Below are 17,753 nucleotides of genomic sequence, written 5' to 3' on the forward strand. Positions count from 1 at the left end.
TCCCTGGTGTGGGGATTAGACGGGGGGCCATCTCAGGGAGCCGGGAAGTGAGTCAAGGGTCTGTGGGTGGGCGTCACCGCCCGCCCTCAGCACAGCGACCCTGGGCAACTGGCCCCATCTCCTCAGCCTTGGTTTCCCCTTGTGGAATGTGATTATGATACTGTTGGGAGAGAAATGGTAACTCCCAGGTAGCAGCTTGCCAATTACTCTTTGGTGCCCCAGACCGCGGCAGGGCTCGGAGGAGATGGGGAAGTCCTTGGAACTGGACAGCAGGGGGTCGTTTGCCCTTCCAGCCTCCATCCCGAGCCCTCAGGGAGGAGGCTGGACAGAGTGGGAACAATCATGGGGTGGGCCACGGGGTCATAGTGGGGGCCTCCTTTAAATAGAGCCCGAGCCCCGGGGGAGCCCTGCAACATTAACAGCAACAGCAGGTGTGCAAGGCCTCAGCCCTCCCCCATCCCCCCACCCCTAGGCAGCCGCAGCCGAGCTCGGCCCAAGCCGCCTGCCGCCCAACGCAATGGTCCGGTATCGAGCGAGGAGCCCGAGCGAACATCCACACGGGGAACATGGGCCGGAGCACGAAGGCGAGGGCCAGGAGCCGGACCAGGAGCTGACCCCCGAGACCGGCGACGCCTGCGGAAGGACACACAGAGGCGGCCACCGCCGCCGACAGTGCTCTCGGAGGAGGCTGCACCGGATCCACAGGCGGCGGCGGCGCCGGGTGTGCAGGAGGCGCAGGAGACGCGTTTGCCGGCACAGGAGGAGGCACCGCAGAGGTTTGCCTGCCCCACCCTGGTCTCCCCTGACGACCCCATGTCTTTGGCACTTGTGTCATTGCTGGGAAGGGCAGGAGGGAGGCTGGGATCTCCCCAACCTGTCAGCCTCCCAAAGGGAAAGTTCCCAACCCCCAGCCCCACCCAGATTCCCTAGGTGGCCCCTCACCCAGAACTTTCTTTTTTGAAAGCTGGCAAACGAACGAGGAGGAGGAGAAAGATGCAGGAGGCGCCACTAACCCTTCTGCTACCCTGGCCAGAAGTTTAAGGAAAAGTCACCGGCCAAGAACCAGAGGCGAGGCCCTAACAACCCTCCCTCGCCAGGTGCTGAAGCCCTGAGCAACCCAGGAGCCCACGAGACTGCATGAAATGAGAAATCACCTGCCAAATAAAGCTTCACAAAGACACTCACTGGCTCCCGACTCTGTGTGGACAAATGGCGCCGAGCCAGCTTCCGTCTGGGGCGGGCGGGGTGGGCAGGGTGGGCATGCTTCCACGGTGCCCAAGGGCCTCTAAACGACCGAGCTCTCAACCTAAGACTCTGGCCCGCTCCCTGCGAGGGGGCGGTGGTAAAAGCTGTGTTGTGTGCATCCTTGCAGGGCCCTCACAGTTGGCTGGGTGTGGTGGCACAGCTGGCTCTTCCCCTCCAGCTGCCTGCTAAGCGCCTGGGACAGCAGAAGCAGGTGGCCCAAGCACTAGGGCTCCTGCACCCACGTGGGAGACCTGGATGCGGCCCCGCCCAGCTGCAGGGCTGCAGTCATTTGAGTGAGTGAACCTGTGAATGGAGATCTTTTTCTCTGGGTCTCTCCCTCTCTTGGTAACTATGCTTTTCAAATAAAAAAAGTAACAGTGTCTGGTCTCGAGGGGAAGTGTGGATTGTGCCATCAGAGGAACAGTGACGCAGAGGCCCCGAGGTGGGAACAAGGTCAGCGTAGAGGGGAGCGAGCACGAGCCGGATGGGGTGAGGCTGTGCTGGCCAGCGAGTCCCGCAGGCTGTGCTGGGGAGACTGCTCCTTCCAGCGTCCCGGGGGCCGCCCTCAGAGCCCACCTGAATAGGTAACCAGGCTCCAGGGTCAGGGCACCACCGCATGGGGAGGCAGAAGAGGGGCCCGATCCAAATCGGATCCCTGTAACACAGGGGTCTCCCTCCGCCTCCCAGGCTGACCCTGGGCAGCCTGGCCAAGGGCAGTTCCTCGTGAAGCTCAAGCTTCCGGCTGCCCCTCCCCCCATCCCCGGAACCAAGAGGTGAACAATCCCGAGTTCTTTATTCACAACCAGCCGCAGCAGCATCCGGGAGGACACACGGAGGCCCACAGCCCCATCCAGCACGTGCAGGTCAGGCCGCCGCTCCCCGCCCCGCTCCCACCCTCACAGACTGGCCACAGCTCTCCCTGGCCCAGGTTCTGGACGCCCCCACCACCACCACCACCACATTTCCACAGATAACCACCCCCTTAAGCCTCATCCCGTCTACAAGGGGACTCTCTCAGGGCAGAGGGGCCGCCCAGGCACTGACCTCCCTGCTCTGCCCTGGGGTGGTGGCAGGAGTGGGCTCAGACTCAGGGCACCCCCTGGGGGGGCTCCGGGGGGGCCCTTTGTGATGTCAGCTCCCTGCCTTTCACCCTCAGAGCCGCTGCACTGCCCCAGCTGCCTCCCCTGCTAGTTCAGAGAGGCACAAAGTACGCAATGGGTTCCCGCTGTGCCAAGCTCGGCACGAGCCACAGCACGGGCCACGGCACGGGCCACAGCCGGGGCCACGAATCCTCCATGAAGAAACTCGTGGCTTGCGTGAGTCAAGATAACTTCTCCCTGTCTTCTGAGGGTGAGGAAGAGGAGGAGGAGGAGGAAGAGGAGGAGGAAGAGGCGATCCCGGTGCAGGGCAAGCTGTTGCTGATGGAACCTGAGCAGCAGGAGCAGGGCGCTACAGACAGCCCCAGGGCCCAGCAGAGCCCCACGTCCAAGCAGACGCGCTCCTGACCACGTCGCCCACGGCAGCCGCGCCAGCCGAGGGGCTCCCTCTGTTGTTCCAGCGAGAACTTTCGGAAGATTCAATAAAAAGTCTCCAAGGAATTGGCCTCCTCTCTGTTCCTTTCCACATGTGCACATGTGTGTGCTCGCGTGACTGCACGCATGGGCACATGAGGGTGCCTATGGGGGAGGGCGAGGCCAGCTGCCAGGAGAGGCTGAAGGCAGGGCCGGGGCCTTGTTTCTGACGCCCATCTGCAGGTTCTCCCGTGCTGGGGGGGCGGGCCACTGGGCAGCAGGGGCTGGAAGTCATCCCAGCAGTTCCGGCTTGGGCAGGGGCTGTGCTTCCAGCAAAGTGCCCGTGGGAAGGCACCGCCAGCCTCTGCGGGAGCCGGTTCCACTGCCCTGGCCCAGCACACTGGGCTCCAGCCTCTGTTCTGATGACCGTGCAGCCTGCAGCAGTGTGCCCCCTCACGTCAACGGGGAGCCAGGCCTGGGGCCCGGAGCCTGCTGGGAGGGAAGGCCTGAGCGAGCACTCAGCCGAGACAGCACCGTGGCTGGGGTCACGGAGTCCCACCTGCCTCGCTGGAGGAGTCTGGCTCCTCAGCCACTGATTCTGCCGTCACCCCCGCCTGGAGGCTCACTCCTGCCTTCACCGAGGGATCTGGCTAGGGGGACAGGGGCCAGGCCCCTCTCACTCGCAGCTGGGTGCACCTTCGGTTGCCCAGCAGGCCCCCGGCTCCCTTCCCCCTCTATGCAGAAGAAATGGCAGATGGGCTCTCTGCCCTGTTCCTGGCAGGGGCGGTTGAGGGGGTGGGGAGGAGGCAGTGTCCCCAGAGAGGGCTCTGTTCCCTTGGGGTGGGTTTGAGGGGTAGGAAGGGGCCTTGGGTTCCCGGAAGTGAGGCAGCTGCAGGTGGCCCAGGGCAGATGGGAGGAAGGAGGAGGCCCTGTTGGCCCAGGACTGCCACCCCACCCAGCCTCGTCTTCCAAGTGGGTCCCCGAGGCCCACCTGCCCATGCGCTGGCCCAGCAAACATCTGTTGAGCCCCTGCTGTAGACCAAGACCAGTCACGGCGCCGGTCCCCAGGGCCCTGGTGTTGCTAAAACATAGCGTCCGACCTGAGAGGCTTTGCAGTGACAGGGAGGCAGGGTACGCTGTGTCCCAGGGAGGCGGGGACATCACTTCTCCAAGCGAGGGCTGGGGAGCCTGTGCTGCCACTGGCACACTCCACTTGAAGGGAGGGAAGTGGGGAAGGGTTCAGAGAACAGAGTTCTCAGGGTGTGGCCACTCCCCAGAACCGGTCTCCAGCCCCACAAGGCAGGGCCCTCAGCAGCCTGAGGATCCAGTTCCAGGAGTGACCATCAGAGGCGCCCAGGCCTGGGGGAGCCCACGCCCCGTATCCGAGCACCTGGGTTTGAGTCCCAGCGCTGCCTGTGATTCCAGCTCCCAGCACACGTGCACCTGGGAAGCAGCAGTGTTGGCTCCCGAGGAGCTGAGTCTCTGCCACACACACAGAGACCCAGGCTGAGTTCTGGGATCCTGGCCTCAGCCTGACCCAACCCTGACTGTCATGGGCATCTGGGGAGTGAACCAGCTGATGGATGATCTCTGTCTGTCCGTCTCTCTGTGTGTGTCTGTGCCTTTCACATAAATGTTTTTATAAAAACAAAACAAAACAAAACAAAAAAACAAAAAACAAAAAACAAACAAACAAAAAAACACGAGGCAGCCAGGCCTGGATTTGAATCTGGGCTCTGTCCCAAGTTGCTGCGGGCCCATGAGCTGGTTCCTCAGCCTCTCTCGGCCTGTCCCCTCTTTACGACATGTGCTCACCTTAGCTGCCCCACGAGCTGCATTTGCTTCATCAAACTGTCACAGGCATGGTGGCTTACAGTGGCGGCAGTTCCGGTCTGTGGGGCCTCCACGAGGATGCCCTGCCACCTGTGTGCACTGGGGTCCAGGCATGGCTGGGCTGTGGCTTTATCACGCCAGTCTCTGCCTCCATCTTCGCACGGCCTTCCCTTGCCCCGGGGTCAGGGGTGACCATAAAAGGTGTCCAGGTCCCGGGCTGGTGTGCACACAGCAGTGAAGGGCTGAGGTCCGAATCCTGGCACTCCTGGATTTAGGGCCCACTCGGACGTCCCATGCTCGTCCCTCAAGATTCTCAGCTTAGCGCTCCCTGCAAAGCCCCTTCTCACAAATAAGGTCTCGCGGGCGGGTTCTGGGGCTGGGACGTGGATGCAGATTTGGGGCCATGGCTCAGCCTCCTGCACAGGCTCCCTGAGAGGCTGGGGCGCGAGCTGCCTGGAAGGGGTGGGGCTCTGAATCCAGCCCCCAGGAGATGTTCAGTAAACACGGCAGCTTTCACCCTGAGCCATGTGACAGGGTTCTTAGGACATGGATGCCAAGAAAGCAGACGGAGCAAATCCTGTGCGAGGAAACAGCGAGACGCGAGCCTGGGGGGGGGGTGGGTAGTGGGGCTGCAACTGGGGCGGCGCAGACTCCCGAGGCCTCAAAGACAGTCGGGCGTCCTTCTCGGGGTGCAGGCAGCGCTGGGGGTGTCTGCCAGGGAGGGGAGTGGGATCCCAGGGGCTGCTGCAGCTGGGCTCAGGCTGGGCTCAGCATGTCAGGCTCATGAAGACACAGGGAGGAAGGAAGGAAGGACGGCCCTGTCACCTAAGGCCACCACCCGGGAAGACGCAGTGACCTGGGTAAGAGCAGACCTCAGCACACACTGGTTTGGACCCTGGCTGAGCCCTGCCAGGCCGGCCCCAGGGCACCGCGTGCACATTCACTCAGGCTCGTCTCTCAGCCACCCCTAGGAGCTGCCTGTCAGGTCACCGCCACCGTGCCCTCCCTGTCCACACATTCTCCATCTCAGCCATGCCCACCTGCCCAGCGACTGCCACCAGGGCGCGGCTGCTCCCCTGTATCCAGAAAGGGGAGGCGACAGTACGAGTGGAGGCTGTTTATTGGGCCCTGCCTGTGGGCTGGGCTTGTGCTGGCTGCCAGGCCCAGGTTCTCTGAGTTCTCTTCACCTGTGAGGTGGGTATGGTTACAGTCCCCGTTCTACAAAGACAAGGACACTGGGACTGTCCAGGGCTGAACGCTACGGCTGACTCAGCTCAGCCAGACCCAAGGGCCAGGCTCTTAGCCAACACACGGGACAACCCACAGTGGCCCTCAAAGCTGCCCCACCCTGATGCGGGTGGGGGAGGAGGTGACCTGATCCTGGCCAGGCCCTGTCTGTCACACCCTTGTGTCATCACAATCGACCACCACTATATAACCAGGGCCTGCTGGGGCCCCTGGAAAGCGGGGCCTGCTGGGAGAGGAGGAGGAGGCTTCTGCCCCTCCAAGCGTGACCTCCCATGGACACCAAGACACAGAGCCTTCCCATCACCCACACTCAGACCCACAGCAGCTCTCGGCCCCAAAGCCACACCTGCAACCAGTGCAAATGTAGCCGTCACTGCCAGAACTGCAGCCCGAGCTGTAGCCGGTGCCAGAACCGCAGCCGCAGTCGCAGCCGTAGCCGTAGCCGCAGCCGCAGCCGGGGCCCACCCAGCCACCAGAGCCAGAGCCCAAGCTCCAGCCTGCCACCAAGGCACCACAAGCCAGCCATGCACTCGCACATGCGGCCCACCACCCACTGCAGCAGCTGCCCCAGGAACAGGAAGACCTTGGATGGAAAGGTGAACAAGAGAAAGACGGCCAGGAGGAGCCATCAGGTGTACAAAACCAAGAAACGAAGCTCAGGTACAAGCAGGGGGAGGGGCTGCCAGCTGCATCTCTGCTGCTTCTCCAACCAGGGTCACAGGGGGCCACGGGCAGAGGCGGACGCTGGGCTGGTTCTGCAGGTAAAGGTCACTGGCTGCCTGGACAAGAGAACCAGCCCGCGAGGCAGATTAACTAGCCCAGTGTGGAGGGGTGGAGGGGTGGAGGGGAGGAGGGGAGGCTGGGCGGCTAAGCGAGTGGGCTGGTTAGGCAGTTGGGCAACAGAAAGCAGCAGGGGAGATGAACGGATTTGCTTCTTTGCACACACGTGCATACATGTGGACTGGACTGATGCAATGGCTGAGGAAGAGGAGCTGGATCAGTTAGCGATGGCTGAAGGATGTGGTTAGATTTTGATAGTTGGGTTGCATGAGGTTTTGAAGGGCAAATGGTTTAACTAGTTATACAAGTTGGCTAAGTCGAACACTAGACTGGACAGATCAGCGGATGGGTGGCTGATACACTGATAGTTTATGGGGCGGACGAATGGAGTCACTGAACAATGCTAAGGCTATTGGGGTAAGCTGGAGAAGAATGAGATGATGTTGGGTAAAGGGATGGAATGAGTGACCTAACGAGTGGGTGGACGCGTGGATAGACTCAAGAGCCAAGAGGACATGAAGGACGGCTGAGCTCTACCCATGCCCCCGGCAGAGGAGCAGTCTTAAGGCCTAAAGGAGTGCAGGGACTTTTACGAAGCGTTCACCCATTGAAGATCCCTTTCTCACTTCTGTTCCTTAGGCCGCAAGTGCAACTGATGAGACGGCACTCCCTGGCTTGTTCCTGTGTCAGCTGCAGCCAAATGAGAAATGCCACTACGCATGGAATCTAGGACAGTGTCAACCGTTTTGCAGGAACATGTTACTACAGTGATTTCTATGCAACAGTGATTAAAGCTTGTACACTGGTTTCTGTCCTGAGTCAGTGTTTCCATTTCATGAATAAAGGCGTCGTGTGTTTCGGGGCCTGCTTCGGAGGCACCAAGCCAGGGACTTGCCTGTGAGGGACCCTCGGTGCCAGCACCTGGGCTGAGATGCCAAGAGGTCAAAAAGCACTGGAGGCCGACAGGCAGTGCCATTGGCCCCATGTACTCCCACGTGTGTACACACACAAGGCCCACATGGTGTTCACGGGATTCACACGCAACAGCCCATGTACGCATGGCAGACAGGGGCAAGAGGGGCCAGGAACGTGCCTTTGGAGGCCAGAGCACCCTGAGTTTGATCCTGGCTCCTGTTTACCTGCTGTGTGACCTCAGACTGGTAGTCAGGCTCTCTGAGCTTCCCTTATCCATCCTAGGAACTCCTACCAAGCTCAGAGCTGCTCCAACTGTCACTAAGGGCTCCCGTGTGTGCAGGGACGGTGCTAGGCTGTGGGACACAGAAACGGGACACGTGTGGCCTGCTCTGATCGGGGTTTCCAGTCCAAAGGTCCCACAAGCCTCGCTGGTTAGCATTTGCTGTATCAGAGGGATGGGGTGACTTGGAGGGCAGGTCAGGGAAGGCCCTATGGCAACCTCAGAGAAGAATGCTCCAGGCCAAGGGAGCAGCATGGACAAAAGCCCCAAGAAAGGAGAGAACGTGGTGTCCCCAACACCCAGAGCAGCCAGCACGAGGTGGCAGGCGGTGGGTGGGCCACGTGGGAGAAGCCCCCTGCTGGGCCAGTTGTGGAGGGTGTACAGGCCAGACAGGAGCGTGATGAAGACGGGAGTGAGGGAGGGCTCAGCTGGGAACCGCCAGGCTCCTGGGTGTTAAGATGCTCTGGCCCACGGTGTGGAGATTCGGGAGCGGCACGGAGACCCTGCCACACAGCCTCGTGGCAGCCACCAAGCACCGAGGGGAGGCGAGGCGAGGCGGAGGCGCGGCAGCTCTTGCACACGATGGGCAGGCAGACACGGTCACCCACGACTTGGAAATGTGCTGGGTTGCTCTCGCGGGGCACCTCGAGGGCTCAGCACCCAGCGAGCCTCTGCCACGAGAGCACACAGCCCCAGCACGGCGGCTTAGCCACGGACCTTCGAACCCGGCAGCCTGGGGACCCTTGGCGAGCGCCGTCTGCTCCCAGGACCCCCTCCTCGTCTAACTATGGGGAGTAACTCTGGCCTCAGGAGACTCAGCCTGACGCGCACCGAGAGGGCAGCAGCCACAGGGCCACCAGGGCAGGGGCAGTCTGGGCGCAGGGTATGCAGGGGGAGACCTGCTTTCGGATCTCTGCAGGGGGCCTGCAGCAAGCCGCCTCCCCTCGAGCAGCCACCAGGCCCAGGCCCAGGCCCAGGCCCACAGGGTAACTGGCACAGGGCCTGTTGGTTCCGTCTACACCGCTCCACCTCGGCCTCCCTTCCGAGGGGCCCTTGTCCTCCGCTCAAGCAGGGGAGGCTCCTCCCTTACCAGAGGGCGTGGGGAAGGGCCCCTGGAGGCCGGGGCATCGGCGTTCACCTAGTGTGCGCCCTCCACAGGTGGCACCGCTGCTCCCACTTCACAGAAGCGGAGGCTCCGCGCTGAAACGACTTGATCAGGGCCTCCTGGCGGGCGGCTCTCCCACAGCCACACAGCCCCTGGTGCCAGGGCAAGTCTGTGGGTCCTCTGGGGAGCACACGTGGAGAGAGGAGGCAGACACAGCAGGTCAGAGGTCCGCCCTGCACGGCAGTGTCCTCTCACGATGGCTGCGGGCAAGGCCTCCTCTGTTCCATGGGCACAGCCTGCGCCCGGCGGAGGTTCATGGACTCATCCTTAAGTCCACATTTCCTGAAACCAACACTCACACACACACACACACACACACACACGGCAGCAGCTGTCCAAACTCACGCAGAGGGACTGCCACACACCCCCCGGCCTGCTCCCCACCCCCAGCTCCAGGTGAACCCCCCAGGGACTTAGTGTCAGACGCAGGCAGAGGCAAACCGAACCACACGCTCATTCTCTGACTCCCTCAAGGGGTGGGGTGGGCGGGGCTTGGGGCAGGCCTGCTGGAAACCCAAACTCAGAAAACGGAAACAGAAGGTAAATTCAGTGGCCCACAGTGAACGTGGGCTCTGCAGGTGGCTGGTCTCAACTCTCCAGTCCGCAGACTCAAACGGGGCGGACACAGCGGGACAGAGTGAGCCCTGGGAACACTGAAACACAGCCTGGCCTCTGGGGGAACCGTCCACCCACTCACCCAGGCGCTATCCCTCCTGCAGGCCTGCGCGGCTACTCGGGGGACCCAGCGGTCCCGGGCAGGGGTGGTGGTGAGGCAGGCAGCAAGAAGGCAGAGCGCTGCCTTGATGTCCATGTGAGGGAGACGCAGGGGCAAAGACACCAAAACTCTCAGCCACACAGACCCAGACTCAAATCGCACGGCCTGGCCCCTGCTGTGTGACCTGGGCCTTTCGCTGAGCCGATCTGAGCCTGGTGGAGAGGACCAAGGGGCCCTGCTGCTCTTGTTTCTGTACTGCAGTCCTCAGCACGGTGCCCAGCACGGGTGGGGGACTAGTAAACATTTGCTGAATAAAAGGAAGGAGCAGGCACTAAGGCGACACTGAGATGGCACCCGTGTGCCCATCAAAGAGGCAAAGCCAGGAGAAGCGACGCTAGCAAGCATGGGCACAGACACTGGGGGCACAGAGCTGAACGCGGCCGCCGAGCTGGGGACGCGTGTCGGTGAGCTGCGGGCTGTGCCTGTGGGCGCTGAATAAATACACGCAGATTGCCGCTCACGCACGTGCGCCAAGAGCCCGGAGGGGAGACTGGGGGCCACGGCACACGCGGCAGCAACCAATAACCTATGTGTCCACCCACAGGGGATGGCCAGTGGACATGCAGGTCCACGCTGAGGACCCTCACAGAGTTCTTCAAAAGGATGGGGCATCTACACATGCTGGTGTGTGAGAAGGGCAAAATGGAGCAAGATACACCACGGCCCAGGCACGATTCCCACACAGGGCGGCACCGTGTTGTTACGAGTGAAATACACGTGTGTGAGCGCACAGGGAAAGATCTGGGAGGATACAGCCCAAACTGCTGCCTTAGGGGCAGGAAGGCACTTTCGTAAAGAAGGAACGCGCGGACAGGAGCGAGCGTCACCGGTGAACGCATCCCATGGGTGCTCACAGGCAAGACAGCACTGCCAAGGCGGATGCTGCATCAGCCCCTGCCCAGGGCTCTCCCCAGAGGGACCCACTGCCCACGGGCCTGAGGCCATTCCCTTCCGCCTCCCCGCTGCTGCTGGGGCCTCATGGGTGTCCTATGGGTGCTCTACGGGGTGCTCCAGTCCCGCCCCGGGCTCGATGCCACCTGCTCCTGAAACTTAGTCAAGGGCCACCTCCTGCCCAGCCTGCTCAGGACCCTGCCAGCTGGGCCAGGTGCCTCGTCTGGTGCCAGCAGACACCGGGCTTCCTGCGTGGGCAAGTGTGCGCCCTGGAAGGATGCCTCGTCCATCTGAGGGAACGGGGTCAAGTTCAACCTCTCGTCACGGAGCCTGCCAGCCTCGCCAGCCTCAGGCCTTGTCCTGCCCCGACCCCCAGCGTCACCTGCCCACCCAGCTGCAAAGTGTTTTCTCCTTCTCTGCCACAGCCAGAGGTGAGCGTGCTGCTTCTTTTATTTTTTTATTTTTTTGACAGGCAGAGTGGACAGTGAGAGAGAGAGAGACAGAGAGAAAGGTCTTCCTTTTGCCGTTGGTTCACCCTCCAATGGCCACCGCGGCTGGCACGCCAAAGCCAGGAGCCAGGTGCTTCTCCTGGTCTCCCATGGGGTGCAGGGCCCAAGTACCTGGGCCATCCTCCACTGCACTCCCGGGCCACAGCAGAGAGTTGGGCTGGAAGAGGGGCAACCGGGACAGAATCTGGCACCCCGACCGGGACTAGAACCCGGTGTGCCGGCGCCACAAGGCAGAGGATTAGCCTAGTGAGCTGCGGCGCCTGCCAGCATGCTGCTTCTTGCTGTCAGCTGCTGACACTTCATCTGCCACTTAGGAAACAAGGCAGCGTGAGTCGTGTGAGCCAGAGGGCTCATGAGGGTGGCATCAAAATGGAACCGAAGGTCCCGAGTGCTCCGCTGCCGACAGGTGCTGCGCCTTGCAGGCAGGCCTTTTGTGACAGTCCTCTGGTCCACCAGGATGAAGCCAACTTGCCAGAAAGCACACGGCTGGGAGCAGGCGGGCCTGGGCTCCACAAACAGTGCTGTCAGGAAGCCACATCCCACCGCGCCTCTCGGGGAGCGGTTAACATGGAAGCAGAGCCCACCGTCTGTCTGACTTCACTGCCCGTCCTTCACTGGTCACACAGGCTGGGATAGTCTCTCGGGACTGCCGAGCCCAGAGTGCCCCACAAGGTCCTGCCAGCAGCCCAAGTTGGGCTTTCCTCCCAGAACCATGGGAAAAGTGGAACAAGAGAAGGCACCGGAAGACTGCCACCTGGCCCAGCACAGGGCCTGGGGAACGGAGGGAGGCTAGCCCCAGAATTCAGGCCAGTCTCCCCCCCCACCCCCAGGCCATGCTCCCTATGGAGCCCTCCCTTGGGACTGTCCCTGTTCCCGCTGCAGGGGTGTGTCCCACAGTGCTGGGACTCCAGAGGGCCCTCCCCACACCCAATCCTATGGTGATTCCCGGGCTGTGACGGCTGTCCCGTGTCCCTCCACTGCCCAACAGGGTCCTGCTGGACTGACCAGACTCGGACACGCCTTGGTTCTACACCAACTCTACCTGGCTCCTTGGTGGTCCTCAGGCACGCCAGTCAGCCCTGCCACAGGGCCTTGGCACTGGCTATCCCCTCGGCCCCGGGACCTCTCCTTCCTTCTCTCACAAAGACCTCCCTGTCAACACGGCCTCCTCCAGGAGGCTTTCCCGGTCTTTTGGCTCACCCACATTGCGCCCTCTCTCCTTGTTTCTTTCCAGCACAGCCTCAGCATCGTCTGAGACGGCTCCCTCGGGCTGCTCGAGGACCTTCAAGTCCCCAGTACTTGGCACACAGCTGGTACTTTGTACCTACCTGCTGCGTAAGTACTGAGAGTGCAGTAGGTCTATCACTCCCCCTTTGCAGACGAGCAAACTGAGGCACAAAGAAGCCAAGACGCTGCTCCTCGCCGCATGCTCTATGGAGGGACAGATGTCAGCTCAGGGAGCGGATGCTCGGAGCCCCACAGCCCAGGGCTCCCAGGGTACGGACTTCCGGGGACCCTCGCTGGGCGCTGCGTCACGGACAAGGCAGGCTGAGGAGCACTGGGGCAGAGCGCAGGCGCACAACTGCCTTGCCCAGGGACTGCTCTTCCCGGCAGGACCTTGCCGAAGCTGGAAAGAGAAACTGAAAAACTGGATTCCTCAGGGCAAGATGCTGATGGTCTCCAGCTGCTGGCTGGGCCCCTCAGTGCTGGGCCAGCAGGGCCTGCAAGGGGGCAGGGGCGTCCCACACCCTGGGCTGCCCCTGCCTGTGCTCAGCGCCTGGCACTTTGCTCTGGGCTTTGCATGCCCTGCTGCTCCAGGAGGCACAAACTTTCCAGAGCCCATTTTGCAGATGGGCAAACCAGGCCCCGAGAGGCAGAGGGATTAGCTGGGAAAGAGCAGGCCGGGTCCTGCTCTGGAGTCTGAGCTCCCAAGGGGTTCCCGCTGCCTGGCACCCCTCCGGGAACAATGGCCTGGGGACAGATGCTTGGCAATCCGCCAATGTCTTTTTCCCTTGCGGCATCTGGATTTAGTTTCATTTTGAACTCAGGACTTCAGAAACTGAAAGCAAAGTCACGTGACTGTCAGCGGAGGCTCTGAGAACGCAGCAGCTTGTGCCTGTCACACAGCAATTGTGCAACCTGGCCGGGTGGAGCAGGGGCCAGGCCTGCTCAGCAGGCCAGGAAACGGAGACTCACAAGGATCCAAAGCCACGTCAATGCCGCGGCTGAGGCCACGACCTGGAACCTCCCCAGCGTGATAAACTGCAGGGAAGCCGGCAGCCCTGCGCGCCCCTCGCGGTCAGCTCAGGGCCCGGGGGGTCTGTCTGGGGTATTCGGTGTCCACTGCTTTTCCAGCAGACATGCCAGGATGGGGACCACCAGGAACGGGGGAGTGGAGAATGAGACTACCGCAAAGGGCAAGGGCGAGCAGTGTGGGGTCAGATAGCCTGACTTGAGTCCCTGCTCAGCCCTTCTGAGCTGTGTGTCCTTAAGCAAGTGACTCCCTCCTCTGAGTCTCAGTTTTCCTCTCTGTGCAATGGGTCAACTGGATTCTGATGTCAATTCGATGATCTCAGGATGTAAAGCAGTGAGCACAGTCAGCTTTGGCCAAGCGGTCACAGCAGATGAAGGCAAGGGTGCATGGGATGGGTGGGAGACACCAGGGAGTGGGAGGGACAAGAGGGGGTGGTCCCAGTCCCCAGCATAGGGGGTAGCTCTCAAGCAGCCACTGAGGCCACCACAGGGGACAGGATGGGCGTATGGGCCATTAGCTACGTACAGAGCTCTGTGCACCAGTGAGCGCCGCAAGCTCAGGAGCCCGCCCTGCCTGGCTGCCTCTTCTGGCCCTGGACCACCTGTCCCCAGCTCAGGTGAGAAGGGGGTCTGGTTTACCCCCAGAAGCACCCATCTGCCCCCTCAGCCATGCCCCTGGGGCAGGACTAGGAAAACACAAAGGACGAAGCATGTGCGTGCGGCCCCTGGGGTGAGCACCCGACGCACAGTCACTCGCCATCGGCTAGCCCCTCCATTCTCACCCGTCTCCAGCAGACAGCTTCGTCACAGGCACGGGGCCGCAAGGCTGGAGAGCAGCAGCACTGGAACTGGGTCTGGGCCCAGAGACGAGCTTTGAACTCTGACCGAGCTTTGTATCTTACGCCCCCGCCCCCCCCAGCAGATGCTCCATCCACAGCACCGGACCCCTGGCATATGCACGGCTCTGCATCTTCTCTCTGGTCCCCTTGCACGTGTGCCTGCGCGCGTGCGTGTGCACAAACACACACACACACCCGGGATCACACGGATGGGCACACCACAGACCACCACCAGCCTCAGACACACACAACCTCCAGGAGCTGATGGGGCTCCTCACCGGCTTGTGTCTGGGCCAGACCCGGTGGGTCGTGTCCAGGAGGAAACACAGGATTGGCCTGTGCTTGGGGGATTGCGCCAGCAGGGAGGCGGGAAGGAGGGCCCAGCTTCCAGGAGAGGAGCCATCTGGGCTGCAGCCCGAGAGCCGCCTGCAGAGGGCAGTGTGTGCCAGCGGGAGGCGGTCACCAAGCCCCCAGCCTGGGGGCCTTCCTTGGGACCCCTCCTGTCCGTGGCTTTGCCCGACAGAGTCACTAAATCACACACCTGCACAAATCACAGCCCTACCCCCGCCCCCCATATCCAGCCCAGGATGCGGCTGTGCGTTTGGGGAGGGGGCGGACTGTGAAGTGCAGCGCTCTGCGAAGTGGCTGCGGGGAGGGGAGGCCCAGGTACCCAGAGGCTTGGAGCCCGCACACCTGAAAAGGCCCCGTTTTCCCACTGGAAAACTGCCTTTCACAGTGCAGTCTGAAGGTACCCAGCTGCCCCGCTCCCCGGAATGAAGATGGGGAGAGCGGGCGCCGGATCGGGGCCTGCCCTGCCCTCCCTGGCGGCTCAGTTTCCTCGGCTGTCGCCAGCAGGAGCGCTCGGAAGCGGACGGAGACAGCTGGGGACCTTGCCCAGCCGCGCCCGGTTTCCGAGGAACTCAGCGGCCGGCGTCGCTGGGTTCTTCTGAAGCCTGTGGTCAAGCAGCCGCTTCCTGGGAAGCGCGAGCAGGGGCTGGGCACTGCGGGACCCCGGGGGCGGGTGACAGGGGCGCAGAGCCGCGAGGTCCCCCCTCCCCGAGCCTCAGCGCAAGCAGGGACAGCTCGGACCACAAGGTCGGGGAGAGCTACGGGGGCTGCCTGCAGGGGAGCCAAGGGCAGAGCCTTGGCGCCCAGAGCCCGCGGGGGACGGGGCGTGTAGGGACCAGCGCAGGCGGCGCACAGGGCACGGAGGAGACCCGGGGCCGGCGGGAGCAGGGCAGGAGTGGGGACGCCGGCTCTGAAGCGGGCTTCCGAGAAGCGCCCAGAAGATTCGGGAGGTGGGGCCAGAGGCCTCCGGCAGAGGGGTGCAGGACGGGCGCGAGGACGCCCCGGTGTCCCGGGAGCGTGGAAGAGAAGCTGGGCGCCACCGCGGAAAGAGAAACCGAAAGCGGCGCCTGAAGGGGGGCGGCGCCTGCGGGGCGGGGCCCGAAGGGGCGGGGCCTCCGCCGGCGCCCAGCCCCGCCTACCAGGCCAGTTAAAAGACTGGTGCAGGGGCGGGCGCCGAGCAGAGCGAGCTGCGGCCGTGGCAGCTGCACGGCTCTCGGCCCCGGAGCATGCGCGAGAGCCGCCCCGGAGCCCCCTGCCGCCCCGCCCGCGGCGCTCCGCGCCCCGCCGCCAGGTGAGCCCGGCACTGGGCAAGGAGGCGGGAGGGAAAAGGGAGGAAAGGCGAGGAAAAGGGCGCCCGGGAGCCGGGCCGGCTTCGGTGGGTAACGGCCGCCATGCCTCGGGTCCCCGCCGGCCGGCCCCACCCAGGCCGCCCCCCGCGCGCGCGCGGGGTTCCCAAAGCGCAGTCCTTTCTCCAGCCTTTGCCCAGCGCGCCCAGCTCGGGCGCCAGTGCCCTGCCTGGCCAGCAGGCGGCGGCCGCGGGGCGGCGAGCGGCGGGCCGGACAGCCGGAGCCGGGACGGGCTTCTCTCCTGCACCCCTCTCCACGCCCCGCGCGGAGCTGGACTCCGCCCCCCACTCCCCGTGCCTGGACGGGCGGAGTGCCTGAAAAGGCCGTGTTCTAGACGAGCCCACCGAGGCTCCCTGCAGCCGCGCGCCTCCCCTTCCCACGCGCGGCCGCCGCGCCGGCTCACTGCCTCTGTCTCCTCACCAGCGCACCCCCGGACGCTATGGCCCTCCCCTCCGGCTGGCCCCTCGTGTAGGATGGTGGCACACAACCAGGTGGCAGCCGACAATGCAGTCTCCTCGGCAGCAGAGCCCCGACGGCGGCCGGAGCCTTCCTCCTCTCCCTCCTCCTCGCCCGCGGCCCCTGCGCGCCCGCGGCCGTGCCCGGCGGCCCCGGCCCCGGCCCCTGGCGACACGCACTTCCGTACATTTCGCTCGCACGCCGACTACCGGCGCATCACGCGCACCAGCGCGCTCCTCGACGCCTGCGGCTTCTACTGGGGGCCCCTGAGCGTGCACGGCGCGCACGAGCGGCTGCGCGCCGAGCCCGTGGGCACCTTCCTGGTGCGCGACAGCCGCCAGCGGAACTGCTTCTTCGCCCTCAGCGTGAAGATGGCCTCGGGCCCCACGAGTATCCGCGTGCACTTCCAGGCCGGCCGCTTCCACCTGGACGGCAGCCGCGAGACCTTCGACTGCCTCTTCGAGCTGCTGGAGCACTACGTGGCGGCGCCGCGCCGCATGCTGGGCGCCCCGCTGCGCCAGCGCCGCGTGCGGCCGCTGCAGGAGCTGTGCCGCCAGCGCATCGTGGCCACCGTGGGCCGCGAGAACCTGGCGCGCATCCCCCTCAACCCCGTCCTCCGCGACTACCTGAGCTCCTTCCCCTTCCAGATCTGACCGGCCGCGCCTACCGTGCAGGCAGCATTAACGGGGTGGGGGGTGCCCGCCGTATTATTTCTATTATTATTATAATTATTTGCCTGGAACCATATGGGTGCCCTCCCGCCGGGCCGGAGGGAGCGGTGGGGGGTGGGCGCGCCCCTCCTGGGGCTCCCTCTGGGCCCCCTGGTTGGTGTAGCAGCTTGATTTAACCGGATCTGGGGCCAGGACCTGAACTCGCACCCCTGCCTCTTCATGTTTACATAGACCCAGTATCTTTGCACAAACCAGGGGCCGGGGGAGGGTCTCTGGCCTTATTTTTCTGCTGTGCAGAATCCTATTTTATATTTTTTACAGCCAGTTTAGGTAATAAACTTTATTATGAAAGTTTTTTTTTTTTTAAAGAAAAAAGGTCTGGACGGTGTGTACTTTGGGCCAGAGTCGTCCCTGGGAGGCCGGTGGGTTGGACTCCGGGGAGGCAGCCTGGGTCTGGGGGGGTGGCAGGTGGTCCAGCCTGCTGTGTGCCAGTCCTGTGGGGGCTCTGCTGGCTGCAGCTCGCTCGGTCCTGTGGAGAGCCACCCTGCCGAGGAGGCACAGGCGCCTGGCCCCATTTCACAGAAGAGAAAACCAGGCGAGGGGCCGGCTGCCCCGAGGCCGTTTCTGTGTGTGTCCACCCAGGATCTCGGAGATGGGTGACACAGAGGAAACTCGCTGGTTCTGAGAC

At 63.3% G+C, this 17,753-nt stretch overlaps 3 protein-coding genes across 3 annotated transcripts; all 3 read left to right on the top strand.

The window, feature by feature from the left end:
- The first annotated feature begins 1,785 nt into the window (after positions 1 to 1,785).
- PRM3 (protamine 3) lies at positions 1,786 to 2,843 on the top strand. Its single transcript, XM_002711794.5, has 2 exons — positions 1,786 to 2,108; positions 2,402 to 2,843. Exon 2 carries the CDS (start codon positions 2,460 to 2,462, stop codon positions 2,748 to 2,750), a length of 291 nt encoding a protein of 96 aa, XP_002711840.1. The 5' UTR covers positions 1,786 to 2,108; positions 2,402 to 2,459; the 3' UTR covers positions 2,751 to 2,843.
- Positions 2,844 to 5,675: 2,832 nt separating this feature from the next.
- On the top strand, positions 5,676 to 7,435 carry TNP2 (transition protein 2; the record flags this gene model as incomplete). The annotated part of the gene is given in 2 exon segments (XM_002711793.5): positions 5,676 to 6,497; positions 7,257 to 7,435. Coding segments are annotated over 2 exon segments (405 nt in total). The 3' UTR covers positions 7,274 to 7,435.
- Positions 7,436 to 15,761: 8,326 nt separating this feature from the next.
- Positions 15,762 to 17,444, top strand: SOCS1 (suppressor of cytokine signaling 1). Its single transcript, XM_008257720.4, has 2 exons — positions 15,762 to 15,883; positions 16,362 to 17,444. Exon 2 carries the CDS (start codon positions 16,412 to 16,414, stop codon positions 17,045 to 17,047), a length of 636 nt encoding a protein of 211 aa, XP_008255942.3. The 5' UTR covers positions 15,762 to 15,883; positions 16,362 to 16,411; the 3' UTR covers positions 17,048 to 17,444.
- The last annotated feature ends 309 nt before the right edge of the window (positions 17,445 to 17,753 follow it).

The sequence above is a fragment of the Oryctolagus cuniculus genome, chromosome 19 (genome assembly GCF_964237555.1).
Source record: "Oryctolagus cuniculus chromosome 19, mOryCun1.1, whole genome shotgun sequence".
Taxonomy (NCBI): Eukaryota; Metazoa; Chordata; class Mammalia; order Lagomorpha; family Leporidae; genus Oryctolagus; species Oryctolagus cuniculus.